We start from the raw sequence: 13,735 nt of genomic DNA on the forward strand, positions 1-13,735 counted from the left end.
AGGATAAGCCATATATCCTCACTGAAACCAGATCCCATGAGTGACAGAGTGTTACTGTGCTACACTAGACTGTCAGATGCAATTCTCAGCTTGTAATTTTATCAACATTCACTGCACCTCTGTGGTAAGAATCATAGTTCTCTTTAACATTTATGGAGACATATTAAGATTGTGGAGTATAGAAATTACTGCCTTTTCCTCCCTTCTGTTCTAGTTCTTTCCAAAAAAATGCCAGCTACATATATTCCATTCTTTAAGCACTGTGTATTACTTGAAGATAGATAACTCTAACTGTCCTTTAAGGTTATATTCCAAAATTCAATATTTGGAAATTCGAAATGTACCCTTTTCTGTGGTACCTGCCTTCTAATTGCTGGTTTTAAGGCAATAAGATTTGCTTGTTTGTCATCCTCTGCAGCTCCACCAATTTTCCAGTCTCCAAGTGTAAGCTCATAATTTTTTAATGTGTATAACAGATACTGTGCTTCTATGTTATCATTCTCACAACTTGCCAGTGAATTAGAAAAGGACAAATTGCTGTGCTACAGGTTTATTCCATGCACCTTCAAGGAGTTTACTCTTTCATGTTTTATCATTCATTCTTCAACTTATCTTAAAGTGAGAATGTTCTTCATGTAATAAATGATGTTCTGGCAGTGAGGTGTTACTAGCCAACTGATAACCTACCAACAGTATTGTGATCTCTGTAGATAATTAATCTTAGCTATTTTCCTGTTAGGAGCAGCAGTGTTTTTGTTTTATGTTGAGCTAGAAAGATTGCCAGTTTTGAAAATTAAAAAGCATTCCCTTTGTATTATTCATTCCAGCGACAATTTACGATGCTGCATTTAGATACTGAGTGCTTGTCAACAAACATAATTATACTTCGATATAAACAAGATTGGTGGCATGACTGTTCAGCTTCATCTCAGTTGAGAATGTTTTGATACAGGTTCAGATTATACAAGCTGTGCATTTACGTGGTGGTTTTCTTCCTTTGTTAATAGTTTTCTCCTGTAATTACTTGCAGGCAAACCAGTGTACATTTAGGATCATTGTGCATGGGAGACGTCAAACGGAGACGGAAAGCTGCTCCCCTGCCAGGACCTACAGGTAACCAATTTCCCTGAGACAGAACACAAAACACAAGATGTTAAATCTCTAAATACAAAGCAGTAGGTCAGTGACCCAGAGAAATGCTTGATAAATTCAGTAACTTCCCATATAACTTCAGGTATGTTCTATCTTTATTTGTTAATAGAGATTAAGAAATAAATAGGGTCTCTTAATTCTCCTTCAGACATTTCTGTTTTCTAGTCCTTTGTACTCAAGCCTTTAAAGAGAATACATCTTTTTTTTCATATACTGAGAATCACAGACAGTAAAGATTACTGCTTATGTCTGTTGAAGCATTACAAGGTAGAAGACATGAGGTATCTTTTTTCTGTGAGGAATGCATATGAATACTATATAAATACCCTTCACAATAAAGATAGTATGTGAATTCTTGGGCAAACAATAGAAATGTTAAGGAGATAAAATGAGTGCTTTGGATTAGATAGGGAGCACTTGCAAGCACATTCCTGGAAGATTTTTACAGATGGGAGGTCACCACCACTGGATGCATTTTGCTGATGTCACAGCTGTGAAATGACTTTTTCAATACTTAGGAGTGATTTGTAGGACTCTCATCAGTTTGTTGTATTAATTATATATGTTCATACTGGACAGATTAGATGTGTGTGTGCCTCTGTGAGGCTTTTTGTGTATTGCTAATATGGAACTGTGGATTGCATCTCCTCGTCATATTAATTACTATAGCAACATAGACAATACATACAGTTTTTTAAGTATATTCTAAATAGGTGTCTTTACAGAAGCCTAATATTTGTATTCTATCTGAATTCACCCTCCTGAAACTTCTTTGTTTCAAACCTCAGTGGCAGCAACAGACCAAGAATAACATTAAAAATGTTATAAAAGCACCTCAGTGGCAGCAGTGTGGAAAAAGAGAATGTGTGGGTCAGTGTCTAAGACTCTGAACATATGTGAAGTGAGAAAGAAAAATACTTAATGGCTGAAGAGAGAATAATATCATTATTTCTACAAGGTGATTTTCACTTCACAACTTTCAAGTACTAGAGGATGTCACTTTGTACTGAAAGGGTATGAAGTATCATGAAATTAATTTTGTTATTCATTTTACCTTGGGCTTTCAAAGTTAGGTATTTTATTTTATGAGCTGGCTCCTCTGCGTAACTTTGCAAAGCCAATATTTTGATACTAAGGCAAATATATTATGTGGTCATTCAATGTTATATCTATCTATTCGCAATTTTAGAGATTTTTTTGCACCCCAAATGTGCCTTTATGTGGAGAGTGACAGGTAATGGTGGTGGATAACGGTGTCATATGAGGTACCTTGTAACTAATGTGTGAGTTTTTCTTTTTCAAGTTCAAGGTGATATTTTCAGTTTTGTTCTGGGCAGGAGGACTGTGATTTCTTTTCTTCCTATGGTCATTATGTAAGGTTTTTTCTACATTGCATCATTGTATATTTTTAAGCAAAAAGAAACTCTGGTAAATTTTGAGTAAACTTCTACATACGTTTAGGTAATGTTTATAAATTACTTATATAAATTACTTATATAAATTAAATAATGTTTATAAATTACAGTGTATAAATTACTACAGCTTTCTCAAAAGCTAACCTTCCTACAGGTGAATTAGTGTCTAGCCATCACAGTCCTTGTTTATTTGTCATTGTCAGTATTTCTTGCCATTTAATGAAAGAAACAGGGTGTTGTTTTAGAATGGAAATCCATTTGGATTAAAATGAAAGATCACTATTTGATTATTCTTCTTTCAGTAGTTATAGTTAGCTAACATAAAGGAACTGAAGGACTAGATTTTATGGAGAAGAATTTGTAAACCTTTTTTCTTGAAAAAAGGCAAAATTATTTGCATGAACAAAAGTTGGAAGTGGAAAGAAACCTTCTGCTAATAATTGTCCCTATTTAACATCATAGCAAATCCTGACAGGCTGTCTGTCAATGAGTCATGAACTGTGAATGTTTTCTTGAGCTGTGTGTGCTACAGATTAGCAAAGTTTCACCCAATATGAGCCAATCTGTTGAAAATAGTATTTTTAAAATTATTTCCTGCATTTTTTGAATAATTTCCATTGTTAAACTAGTCCTTATAACACTGTGTGGTGTTGAAAATAGTAATTTATATGTTTAGCTTCAGCACTACTGAAAAGAATGACTGGGGGTTCTGATAAAGTATCAAAACCTGTTCTCCGGTTTAGAATCTCACAAGGGTAGCCACTGCTACTTTCAGACACCTTACAAAGCCATAGACTTCTGTAGCAAGCAGTGTGATTGGTTAAACATTTATTAATTGTGACAAGAACACCCAATTTATTTCAGTACTCCAGCTTATTTACTGCTCTTTCACCTTAGTATTTTGTATTGAAAAAGTAAAATGAATATTGATAGAGGTAGATATTGATTTCTAAATTTATAGCCTGTTCTCAGTCCAGAGTCAAAGTCATATACCAATAGGTTTGTGTATATTAGTAACAAAGGATGTAGATTTACTTGTACAGCAATGAGAAAGTACTGAAGCAAGAAAATTTCAGCAGCACAGAGCATTTTATAGTTTCAAAAATGTCATTTGTAAAGGTGAGGAAACTCTGTGTTCGAATCAGTGTAGAAAATGGGAGATAATTCAAGTGTGGATTGTTAGGAGCTGACAGTACTGAGGCAAGGGTGTCCTATTCTGCCTTTTTTACTAGGATACATTTTCTGTTTTGTGGATACTTGATACAGTCCCATCTGTGCATTACTGGACATAGCTCATTAGTACATCAACTAAAAAAGATACTAGTAAAAATCATTTACTCCCTATGATTTCTTTCAAGAATTAGGTGTTGTGCATTATAAAAAATGTACTTTTTGCACAGCTTCTTCCATGAAACCAATATAATTTCAGTGATTCTAGTCAGATCTGTCACCAGGTCACTCTCAATGACTTTGTGCCCTCTCTGACTACCTGAGTGGCAGAGCTGTGTCATATGACACCCTGACATATTTCATTGCAGCAATACACTGCCCTGAAGTTTGTATAAAAACCTCTTAGACAAGCTAATACATTATCATGGAAATAGTCCTACCAAAACGGGGTTCTCTATTAATGAAAATAATAACAAAACAACAAAGAACTTCTATGGAAGAGAAAGGACATTCTCTGCAAAGTGTTATTACTACCTGGAATGCATGCTTTGAGAAAGTTTTACAGTAATCTCAGTCTTACATTACTTAGACTCATAGCAAACCAGTAGATCCTACAAAATTTTCGATGCTATGTTCATACATTGAATATGCATTTAGCCCAGTTCCTTTCCTACTAATTCTTTTTCTGTACAAGCTTTTTTTCTCAGTCAGCTCCTGTTAAATCCCAAAGACCTCTGAATTTCTTTTTGTTTGGTTTTTAGTAAGAAACCTCTAGATCTTAAACGTTGGGAAAAATCATCCAATTCTGTTTCACATCTGTGGGATGTTAATAACGTAATTTACCAAATGTAGAAATTTTGATTCAGAACAAGAAAAGAGTTAAGTTTCCTTGGTGTGCCTTGTAAATAGCCATTTATTTTTATTGGAAAACACTCTTTTTGCTCTAATGTTTAAGATACAGGGACTGTGCATGTAAAATATAAATTATTGCATGTTATGGGGACTTTAATACTTACGTTTTGCAAAAGCAAATTTCAGCTGTCATTTGCTTTATCTCGTTGGCATGCTACACTTCAGGCTGGTGCTGATTGAAATGACCAAGTTAAAAGTCTCATTTTAAAGAATGTGTTTTAATGAAAAATATGACAGATTCTTAATTACAGCAGAAATACTGAGCACTGCAATAATGCTATCATGACTCACTTTAACAAGGTAATCAAAAGGGTACATGTTTTCATTCCTTTTTAAAAATTGCCAACGGAACAGCTAAGCAAACTATTTTGCTGATGCTTAATATGTCAATGATTAAAAATCAGACCTGAATATCTGCAGTACCAAAATGATGATTTGAAAAAAATGGTGATTGCACTGTGGTGACAGAGGTGGCTGAGGCTAAGTTTGTGGTGAAGGTCAACTTAGTGAGGTATTTGGAGAAGAAGGGTAGACTTTTGTGTACTTGGATGAACTGGCAGTTTATTACCAAAACTCTAGACAAACATATGCCTACTTTCTTTTTAGCTTGATTCGCTGGGGGTTTTTTTATACTAAATATACAACTCCTTAGGCAGAAATCTCTTTTCAGAGGGTAATATAACGTTGGCATGTGTTATGAACGCTTTCCCTTATTGCCTTGTGGTATTTCTTATCCTTAGTCTACCGAAGTCCTTTCTGGCATACATATCTCCTTGACAGTCTGGCCTATGGATACTCTTCTTCCTTGGGTTGGTTTATGCAGCAGATTAAATTTGTTCCATTTTTTTGTTTCTACTACCATATCGTCTTACTAAATCAGTTCAAAACTTAAAAGGTTGCAGAGTGCCATCTGGTACTGGAAACCGCTGTCCCTTCCAAGCAATAGACTTTTCATGTTGAGCTTGAGATCACTCGTTCAAACAAGGCCCCTTACATATAAATAGCAGAGTAATGAGGAACTTCAGAAGAGCCACAGTGCAACAAGAACCAAGCTTATACTGAGAATTTGCTGATGGATTTCAGCCTATGTATTGACACTGCCAATGTTAATGTAATAACTTTTATATTCTGATGCCTTCTTTAGTGATAGAGGGATTACAGTGAGCATTGTTTGCATAAATAAATAGGCAAGAGGTTATTTAGCCCATATTAAAAAATATGCAGATGTATTTGCTGAGCTGTAATGGATTAATCTTCATTTTTAAATGAAGATAATTTGATATCAGATAATACTCCAACCACAAAGACACAGAATAGAAGTGGAACTTCTATTATATAATAACAGAAGTGGAACTTCATCTCCAGTATCCCTACAATCCATCCCAAATTGAGTTAGGGTCAGATAGAGCTGCTATAATGTACATAGTTCCAATATCAGTTTAATCCTCAATCTTTCTGCTGAAATTAACAATAAACGCGTTGTTCGTTTTGAGAGTATTACTGTGATTTAAATCCTTTCCCTGTGGCTTTCAGTGTAAGGTTACAAGTCTTAATTTAAAAGTCAGGGAATGCTTATCAGAAGGGAGCAATTTTGACAAGTTTTGAGGGGTTTGGAAGGGTTCCCAGTAAGAAAACTACTCCCAAAATGCCATCCAGTGGTGGTCTGTCAGCATAGACAAGGCATAAACCTGACCACCAAGGCATAAACCTAGCTGAGGAGCCCACTGGCACGAGGCTACCATCTGCAGGCTTATGACTGAACGCTTCTAAGTCAGAATCCCGCCTAGACGCTTGATGTTGTGCTATTGCGTCATTGGTCGCTTGAGATTGGCCCAGGAGATGACAGTCTTGTTCAGAATGCAAGGGTAAAACCCTTTCCAAATCTTTGCTAGCGAAGACATGCCATCCTCGTAGGAGAAGGCATGCCATCCTCGTAGGAGAAGGAAAGCTGTATCTTCAAACTGGGGCTGATGGAGCTCGTCTAGCCTTGTAAGTTCTTCCATCTAAGAGAAGGACACTCTTACAAAACCTACGACCTGAGGACTTTGCTGTCACCGTCGCAGCTATCTAGGCTGTGGCAGATAAACCTCAGGTGTAAAGGGTGGGGCCAGTTCTGCACACGCTGCACCTCACCTAAAAAATCCATTGCGCAGGCTGGAAGGGTTTACTCACACTTGCAAAGCCCTGTAGCGACAGGCGAGGGTCGAAACAGCAGGTGACAAGGTGCACTGGAAGCTGCAGGTCCAACCTTGCTTGCGGGCAGTTCAGGCCTTTGGTCTCTTGAGCTTGATCCACGAGATGATGGTCTCATGCCAAATCTTCCTGATTGCCTATGCAGCTTTTCTCCAGTCAGTTTTGCCTATTCCACTTGCCCTTAGTCATCATACTTGCAGTTAAGTGTGGGTAATGCCTTTCCCAAATCTTCGCTCGCGAAGCCAAGCCATCAAACCTGACCACCCCTGGACCCAAGTGAAAATCATTTCTTGGTTATTAAAGAGATTCCCCTGAGGGATAAATGTGAATCTAATCATTCCAAATCTTCCCAACCAATTTTAGTAGTAGTAAAGGCTGAATGGGCATAGAAGTTAACTTTACACACAACGTAGTCCAATAGAGCATGGAAGGAGAAGAGCACCAGCAATCCCATTTCCAAGTAATCTGTGATTCTGGATGAACAGTTGAAGCTAAAGTTCAGAGTCTCAATTTTTCATCAGTGTGTGGATTTATGTTTATATATTCAGGAGAGTTGAAAATTGATTTAAATCTATGCTGCAAGAAATAATGCATTTACCCATGCTGCAATTATGCAACAAGTCCTTGCAATCATAGAATCAACCAGGTTGGAAAAGACCTTTAAGATCATCAAATCCAACCTTTAGTCCAGCACTGCCAAGGCCATCACTAACCCGTGTCACTGAGGGCCTTGTCTGTACGGTGTGTGAACACTTGCAGGGACAGTGACTCCACCACTGCCCTGGGCAGCCTGTTCCAGTGCCTGAGCATTCCTCTGGGGAAGGAATTCCCCAAAATATCCAGTCCAAACCTACCCTGGTGGAGTTTGAGGCCATTTCCTCTTGTCCTATCATTTGTTACTTGGGAGAAGAGATCAGCCACTTCCTCACTCCATCCTCCTTTCAGGTAGTTGTAGAGTGATAAGATCCCCCCTGAGCCTTCTCCAATGGGGCAGTACTGGGGAATGAAACCATGGCGATGCAGACAATAACAAAACCCTGCTGTGGCTGCTGGGTAGATATGGAAGTTCCGTAACACCTACTTCAGTTATAGCTCTGTCCTCTGCAATTTTTATCTCTCTGCTAGCTAGAATAAAATCCAATGCAAGCAGACGCACCTGAGCTATAGTCATTCTGGGGTTATTCTTCAGGCACAGTCTTAGATAGCCTAGTGTGAGGGATACCTTAAAGTCTGGTATAAAAATGCAATCTCAAATATTTAGCTAAATAATATGGCATTTTCATAACATGTTTTTTTAGCTATGCAGCCATAGTATACTGAATTTTAAAAAGAACTGATTTTAGAAATCACGGTATGGCTGTCCGCTGTGCTCATGATGCTGACTGCACAATTATCCAAACCACTTTTAACAGTACAAACATCCAGGCAGTGTGATTCCCATTTTGCTAGTTAGAGCTGGCATAAGAAGATGCAGCAATGTGTTATTCTGATTACATTCCTTGTAAAATTGTCTTGTGTCTCAGAATCAGTCCCTACTGTTCTGAGCTCATCTGTCTAGTGAGGAGTCAGAAAAGCAGAAGGAGAGATGGAATATTAAATGCGTTCAGAAAATGAAGGGGAATGTGCACTACCTTTTAAAATGAAGCAGCATGTATCGTTTCTCCTTCCATTGGCTGTTTATCCAACATCAATACAACACTTTAGGAGCCAAATTACTAAACAAGCTGCCAATTAGGCTTGCAGTCAGCTGGATAGATTAGTGGCTAAGAGAGGCAGATACAAGATTTTCATCTCTTGAGCCAATTACGCAAGTGAATTACCATCCACAATGCTCCTTGGAAGATTTGAGGTAGAAAGACTGACTCTGCTGTGATAGACATAAGTGAGATCCAGGGTAGGGGGTAAGGGTTAGCAGGCCTTGTATTGCAAAAATTACCCAGGCAAAAAGAGATCCTTCTAGGAAAGGATTTAAAGGATTTAACGCTGCTGGGAGTGATAGAAGAGGAAATAATAGTTGTGGTATGCTCTGCAAAGTCATTGCTGTTCTGCTCACAAGTCTTAATCGTATAAAAGAAAGATGAAAGGCCAAGACTGTATTTATGTACAGTCTCATTTTCTCAGAACTGTTTAAAAAAAAAAAAAAACAAAACCACCAAACAAAAAAATCCCACATTTTCTTAGATAAGGGTTAAGAGATTGAACCTAGCCGTACTCTGATTTTAGTCACCCCAGTATAAACTAAATGTGTTTTATTCCTATCCAGCAATTGGGCCATTCAAATATTGTCACAATAATGGCTTATAGGGTCACATTTCCTTTATTATTCTGTAATAAATGATAACCTAAATAGTGATACTTATTTTTTTTTAGAAGCATTTTGCTAATAAAATTTATCTGTCAGATCCAAACTGTGCATAGGCTCATTTGTTTCCTGCTGGAGATGTTGCACACTGGTGTAACATTGTTCCTTAAATATGAAGCAAATTTAAAACCTGAACTTTCGCAAGCTGTTGTTTCCAAAAATGATTAAACAGATGTGGAGCCTGCAGCAGCATTAGACCTCTGATCTGATTTTAGCTTACAGATGGAATTAAATTAATTCATGGCAATCACTGTAAAATCAAGGGTATGGCACTGAATGCTAGTGTACTGTTTAACCAGGACATACCTGTCTCAACAGCTGTTAAGAAAAAATGACATACCTTCATTTTTCATTGAAACATGCCTTTAATGCCGTCATAAATATCATACCAAAATTAAACAAATGTAATGAGGTTTTTTGTTTTCTCCCTTCGCAGTTTTGCCTCTCTACTCAGAGCTTCCCTCTTCCGTGTATGTAAGGTCATACGTGTAGACCTTGAAGTGTGTCTGTTTGTATACACAAAGGTTTTAAGGATTGTCTTTTTTTTTTCTTACTTTCGTTTACCAGTATTGCAAAGAGAAGGAACATAAGTGAGGACATTTTACAGTGCTGCCTTTTCAAGCAAGTTGCTGTTCCTCAGTGTTTGCTCCTCACTTGTGTAACGGCAGGCACTTTCCATGCAGACTACTCATCTGCAGCATCAAGTTGTTACGGTTGCTAAAAATATTTTGTCTGTGAGCTCCACATAACTCCTGGAACCCCACAGAGCCTCATACGGCAGTAAACTTAGAAGCATGTTTTTCTTGCGTGGGTTTTGCATGGTTATGTTTTGTGGGACAGTGCAATGGGTTATTTTGTTCTTGCTCCTGGGTGGGTCAAGACTGATCACATCCCAGAGGTAACAGCCACTTTCAAGGCCAGTGTTCTTGGACCATTCTCTCTAACAGGCCCTACTGGCTAGTCCAAGAAGTGCCATAGGCATGAATTAAAAACTGAACTTGAAGATGAATATTGAAAGGACAATTACTGCTTTTAATTAGAAAATAAAAGCCCAAAGCACAGGAATTGGGGTCAGGGCAATAGCACACAGTGTAGCGTGATTTTTAGCAGTTCTCTCCTGTCAGGCAGTCAACCAGCAATGCAAATTTTGTCTTACAATTGCCGATTGGTGGTGGAATGGAGGAAGAGGGCAATACCATTGTCCGTATTCTTCTGATTCAAGTGAAATATGTTGCATTACAGATAAATCTTTCAAATGATGATTGAAAATTGCAGGGATATTAAAGGCAGATGTAGATATTTATATGGAACCTGACTGTATTGAAAAGGAGTGGTCTGCATATATTAAATATTTTTCGAAATGAAAAGCTATCCGTATTCATTTGCAAATGAAGGAGTAAGAGAAGGAGTAAGAGTCAATAAGTAACATAGGCAAGTTGGGTGGCTTTTTGATTTTGCCTTATTCTTGCTGAAATACAAAGCCTCCAAACACATCAGCCTTTGGACACTGTATGTTTTCTGACTGTTTGCTCAAAAGTGGGTTGTGAAGCAAGTTTATGGTGGTTTCTGCTCCTTTTCTTGTTTTTTAATCTGGTGATGAATAAGAACAGAACTCTTCAGGGGAGCTTTCAGTCTTCTAACAGGAGATAGAAAAGTATGTACAGTGGAGGGGGAAACAGTATACATTCTGGAAATAATTAAATGTCTTTAAAACCAAAAAGTATTCCAATTATCCTGTCAGTCTCAGAAAAAACCTGCTGAGCTACTTCAAAAAATATCAAAACTAGAAACATCAGTTTATTAAATGACACAGATTAATCTTTCATTTATCTTTTTTGTGAGGTTGCTCTGGCTGTCTTGGGAATTCAAATCCATATAGAAAGGTACATCTGTTACAAGAAAAGGTCTGAGGATCTTTCCTCTAAATAGACTAACAAAAAAGCTGCTAAAGTTTTCTCAGGCTATGCCTTGCATATCATTCCAGCAGCGTGGCTGTCTGTGCCTAAGCAGCATTACAAATGGCTTAATTTTTTCAATTCTTAGATGCCATGAAATATAACCTTGCTCTTTCCTGCTTGGCAGCTGTTGGATCATTTTTCCAAGTTTATCCCTTAATTATTCTAAGAAGGTATATTGGAACAATGCTTCATTTCTTACCATCATGTGTTGTAAAAAGTGGACCAAAACACACTTCCAGGATTTTACCTGAGAGGTTTACCAGAACCTTAGTTGAACAGTGACCTTTTTTCTTTCCCTTCTTTGACCTAGAAAGTATAACTAAGAAGGTTGCAAAGTCTGTGTTGTGTATGCCAGTCAGCGTCAGGGACTCGTGTGTATGAAAATCGCATCTGCCTGTGGCGGCCTGAAAAGAAAGGAAGTTTGGACATTGAATTTTGTGCTGGTCAGTTCAAGAGGAACCCTCTTGGGGACTGGAAGCTGCTGACTTAAAAGCCTTTATTGTACGCATAGCTTCAAACCAGTATTAAAGAATGCCTCCCCTCAGTCCTTTTCCCTTTTACTTTGACTCAGGAACTAAGACACTAGAAAGCTATCTGCCTTTTATGTAGCCAGTACTGAATATGAACAGATCTATAGTGGATAATTCTGGACTGTGCTTACTGATAATACTGTAAATTCATCATCACAATCATTGCAAGGTTTTTAACATGCGCCTCTCAATTTGAACTTCTGTCTCAATGTGGTATCTTCTGTGTGTGTTCTGAGGCTTTTCAGAAGTGCACATTCAACTTTTCTTGTGTTCTTTAGTGAGTTAATACAATTATAACCCAGCTGCTTGTCAGTGGCAAAGTCTTGATTGAAGACATTATAGTCCCCAAAACCATAGTCTCCTCCTACCATATTTTTCAGAAAGTAGCAGGCCAGAATAAATAGGTAGAAAGTTGAACAGATATAATTTGAAGCAGGGCACATGGTGGGATTTTGTTCTGTTATTGGGAGGAGGAAGATGTTTAGCAAAGCTGAAAACAAAATCCAGCTACCCATGTGCAACTGCTTATGTTAGTTCAAAAGCTGCAGCCCTTTTTAAAAGAGTTTATATGGTCTCATTTGATTAAGTTTTCATGCAGATTCTGGAAATAAATGTCATCTGTATCTCTCATGTAAGACAGTTGTATATGGGAAGGCTTATTCATGCATCATCTCCAAATTCTAGCTCGAGGAATTTGGTTGATGAAGAGAAAAAAAAACCTGCTTTGTTGCTTAATTTTTATGATGCATTCATGGAAAAAATTAAAATCTGTTATTAAAAAATTAATCTTTTCTATCAATACCTGCAATCATGATGATGTTTTCTGCTGTACATGTGCAGCTTCTCTCAGAGATCTCAATAGTATGGGGGGAAAATTATAAACAACACTTGGTGGCATTGAAAATACCAAAAGCAAACTTCCATTTGTCAGATCTCTCTTACAACGTTCAATAAAAGAGAAACTGAGTAAAAATATAGCTGAGTTTCAGAATAGTAGACCACTTATTGCTAATAATGGAAAGATGGTCGTGTTGCTATGATGTGCCTCAGCTGAGTAACTGTATAGGACAAGAAATAGAGGTAATCTTGCAGATGTATTGGTAGACTTGTGCAGGTGATGCATGTTCTTAGATGTAAAATCCACTGTGTTGGAATATAAAAGATCTGTGACACTATCTGTCATTCTTGAAAACTGAGTCTTTAAAAACATTAAAAATAAAGCAAAGCGTAAGACTGTATTATTTAGAATCATATGCAACTAGGAGGTCAACATGTGCAAAGACAGCCTGTTCTAGCAACCTGTTAGATGAATTAGGAGAATAAAGCAGGTTTAAAGCTTTAAGGGAGATTATCCTGCTCTTCTCCACATGGCAGGCAGTGCTGATTAATGCTGTGTGTTTCTTTAATCTCAGGGTTTGTAGGTGAAAACACCCAACCAATCCCAGAAAACAACATTGGGAACAGAATGCTTCAGAGCATGGGCTGGACCCCTGGTACGGGCCTTGGACCGGACGGCAAAGGGATCGCAGAACCAGTACGAGCTATCCAGAGACCAAAAGGACTCGGACTTGGATTTAGCTGACAGAAATGCACTCTGGCTGCCTGGTAAAAATAAGGCTAAAAATTAATTTTAAAAGACAAACAAAATAAAAAAGAAAAAGTAAACTTACATCATTTGTTGTGATCAGCAAATCCTGTTATTCTTCTCTCAAAGATCAATGAAGTCAATCTGCTTCACATTAGCTACACCAGCTGCAAGGTACAGCCACAGTGACAGACCCGGCATTCAAGTCTTAACTTTATAATGGTGCTAAAATGTACAAAAATTTCTACTTTTTTAGTTTCTGTTGTCTTGAAGTTTGTATTCAGCATAAAATTCCATATATTCACTTCTTTTCCTAACAGCTTGTGGCACAGCAGGTTTTAGTATATAAGCAAATTTACTTCTTCTTTCTGTAAGTATAATTTCAGCTCAAGAATCTTGATCAGATTCATCGGGGAAAATAGAACTTTTTACAGCTCTTGTGTTTCCCACCCTTTTCA

At 37.5% G+C, this 13,735-nt stretch overlaps 1 protein-coding gene across 3 annotated transcripts in view; it reads left to right on the forward strand.

Moving 5' to 3' along the window:
- Window positions 1–13,429, forward strand: part of GPATCH2 (G-patch domain containing 2) — a gene marked incomplete at its 5' end in the record, with an annotated part of 119,525 nt that extends 106,096 nt beyond the window's left edge. For all 3 annotated transcript variants that reach the window (XM_080615357.1, XM_080615358.1, XM_080615359.1), the window contains 2 exons: window positions 1,031–1,113; window positions 13,105–13,429. In XM_080615357.1, the coding sequence (XP_080471483.1) occupies window positions 1,031–1,113; window positions 13,105–13,274 (253 nt within the window). In that variant the 3' untranslated portion in view covers window positions 13,275–13,429. The remainder of the gene's footprint in view (window positions 1–1,030; window positions 1,114–13,104) is intronic.
- Window positions 13,430–13,735: the final 306 nt, after the last annotated feature.

The sequence above is a fragment of the Psittacula echo genome (assembly GCF_963264785.1).
Source record: "Psittacula echo genome assembly, chromosome: 4".
Taxonomy (NCBI): domain Eukaryota; kingdom Metazoa; phylum Chordata; class Aves; order Psittaciformes; family Psittacidae; genus Psittacula; species Psittacula echo.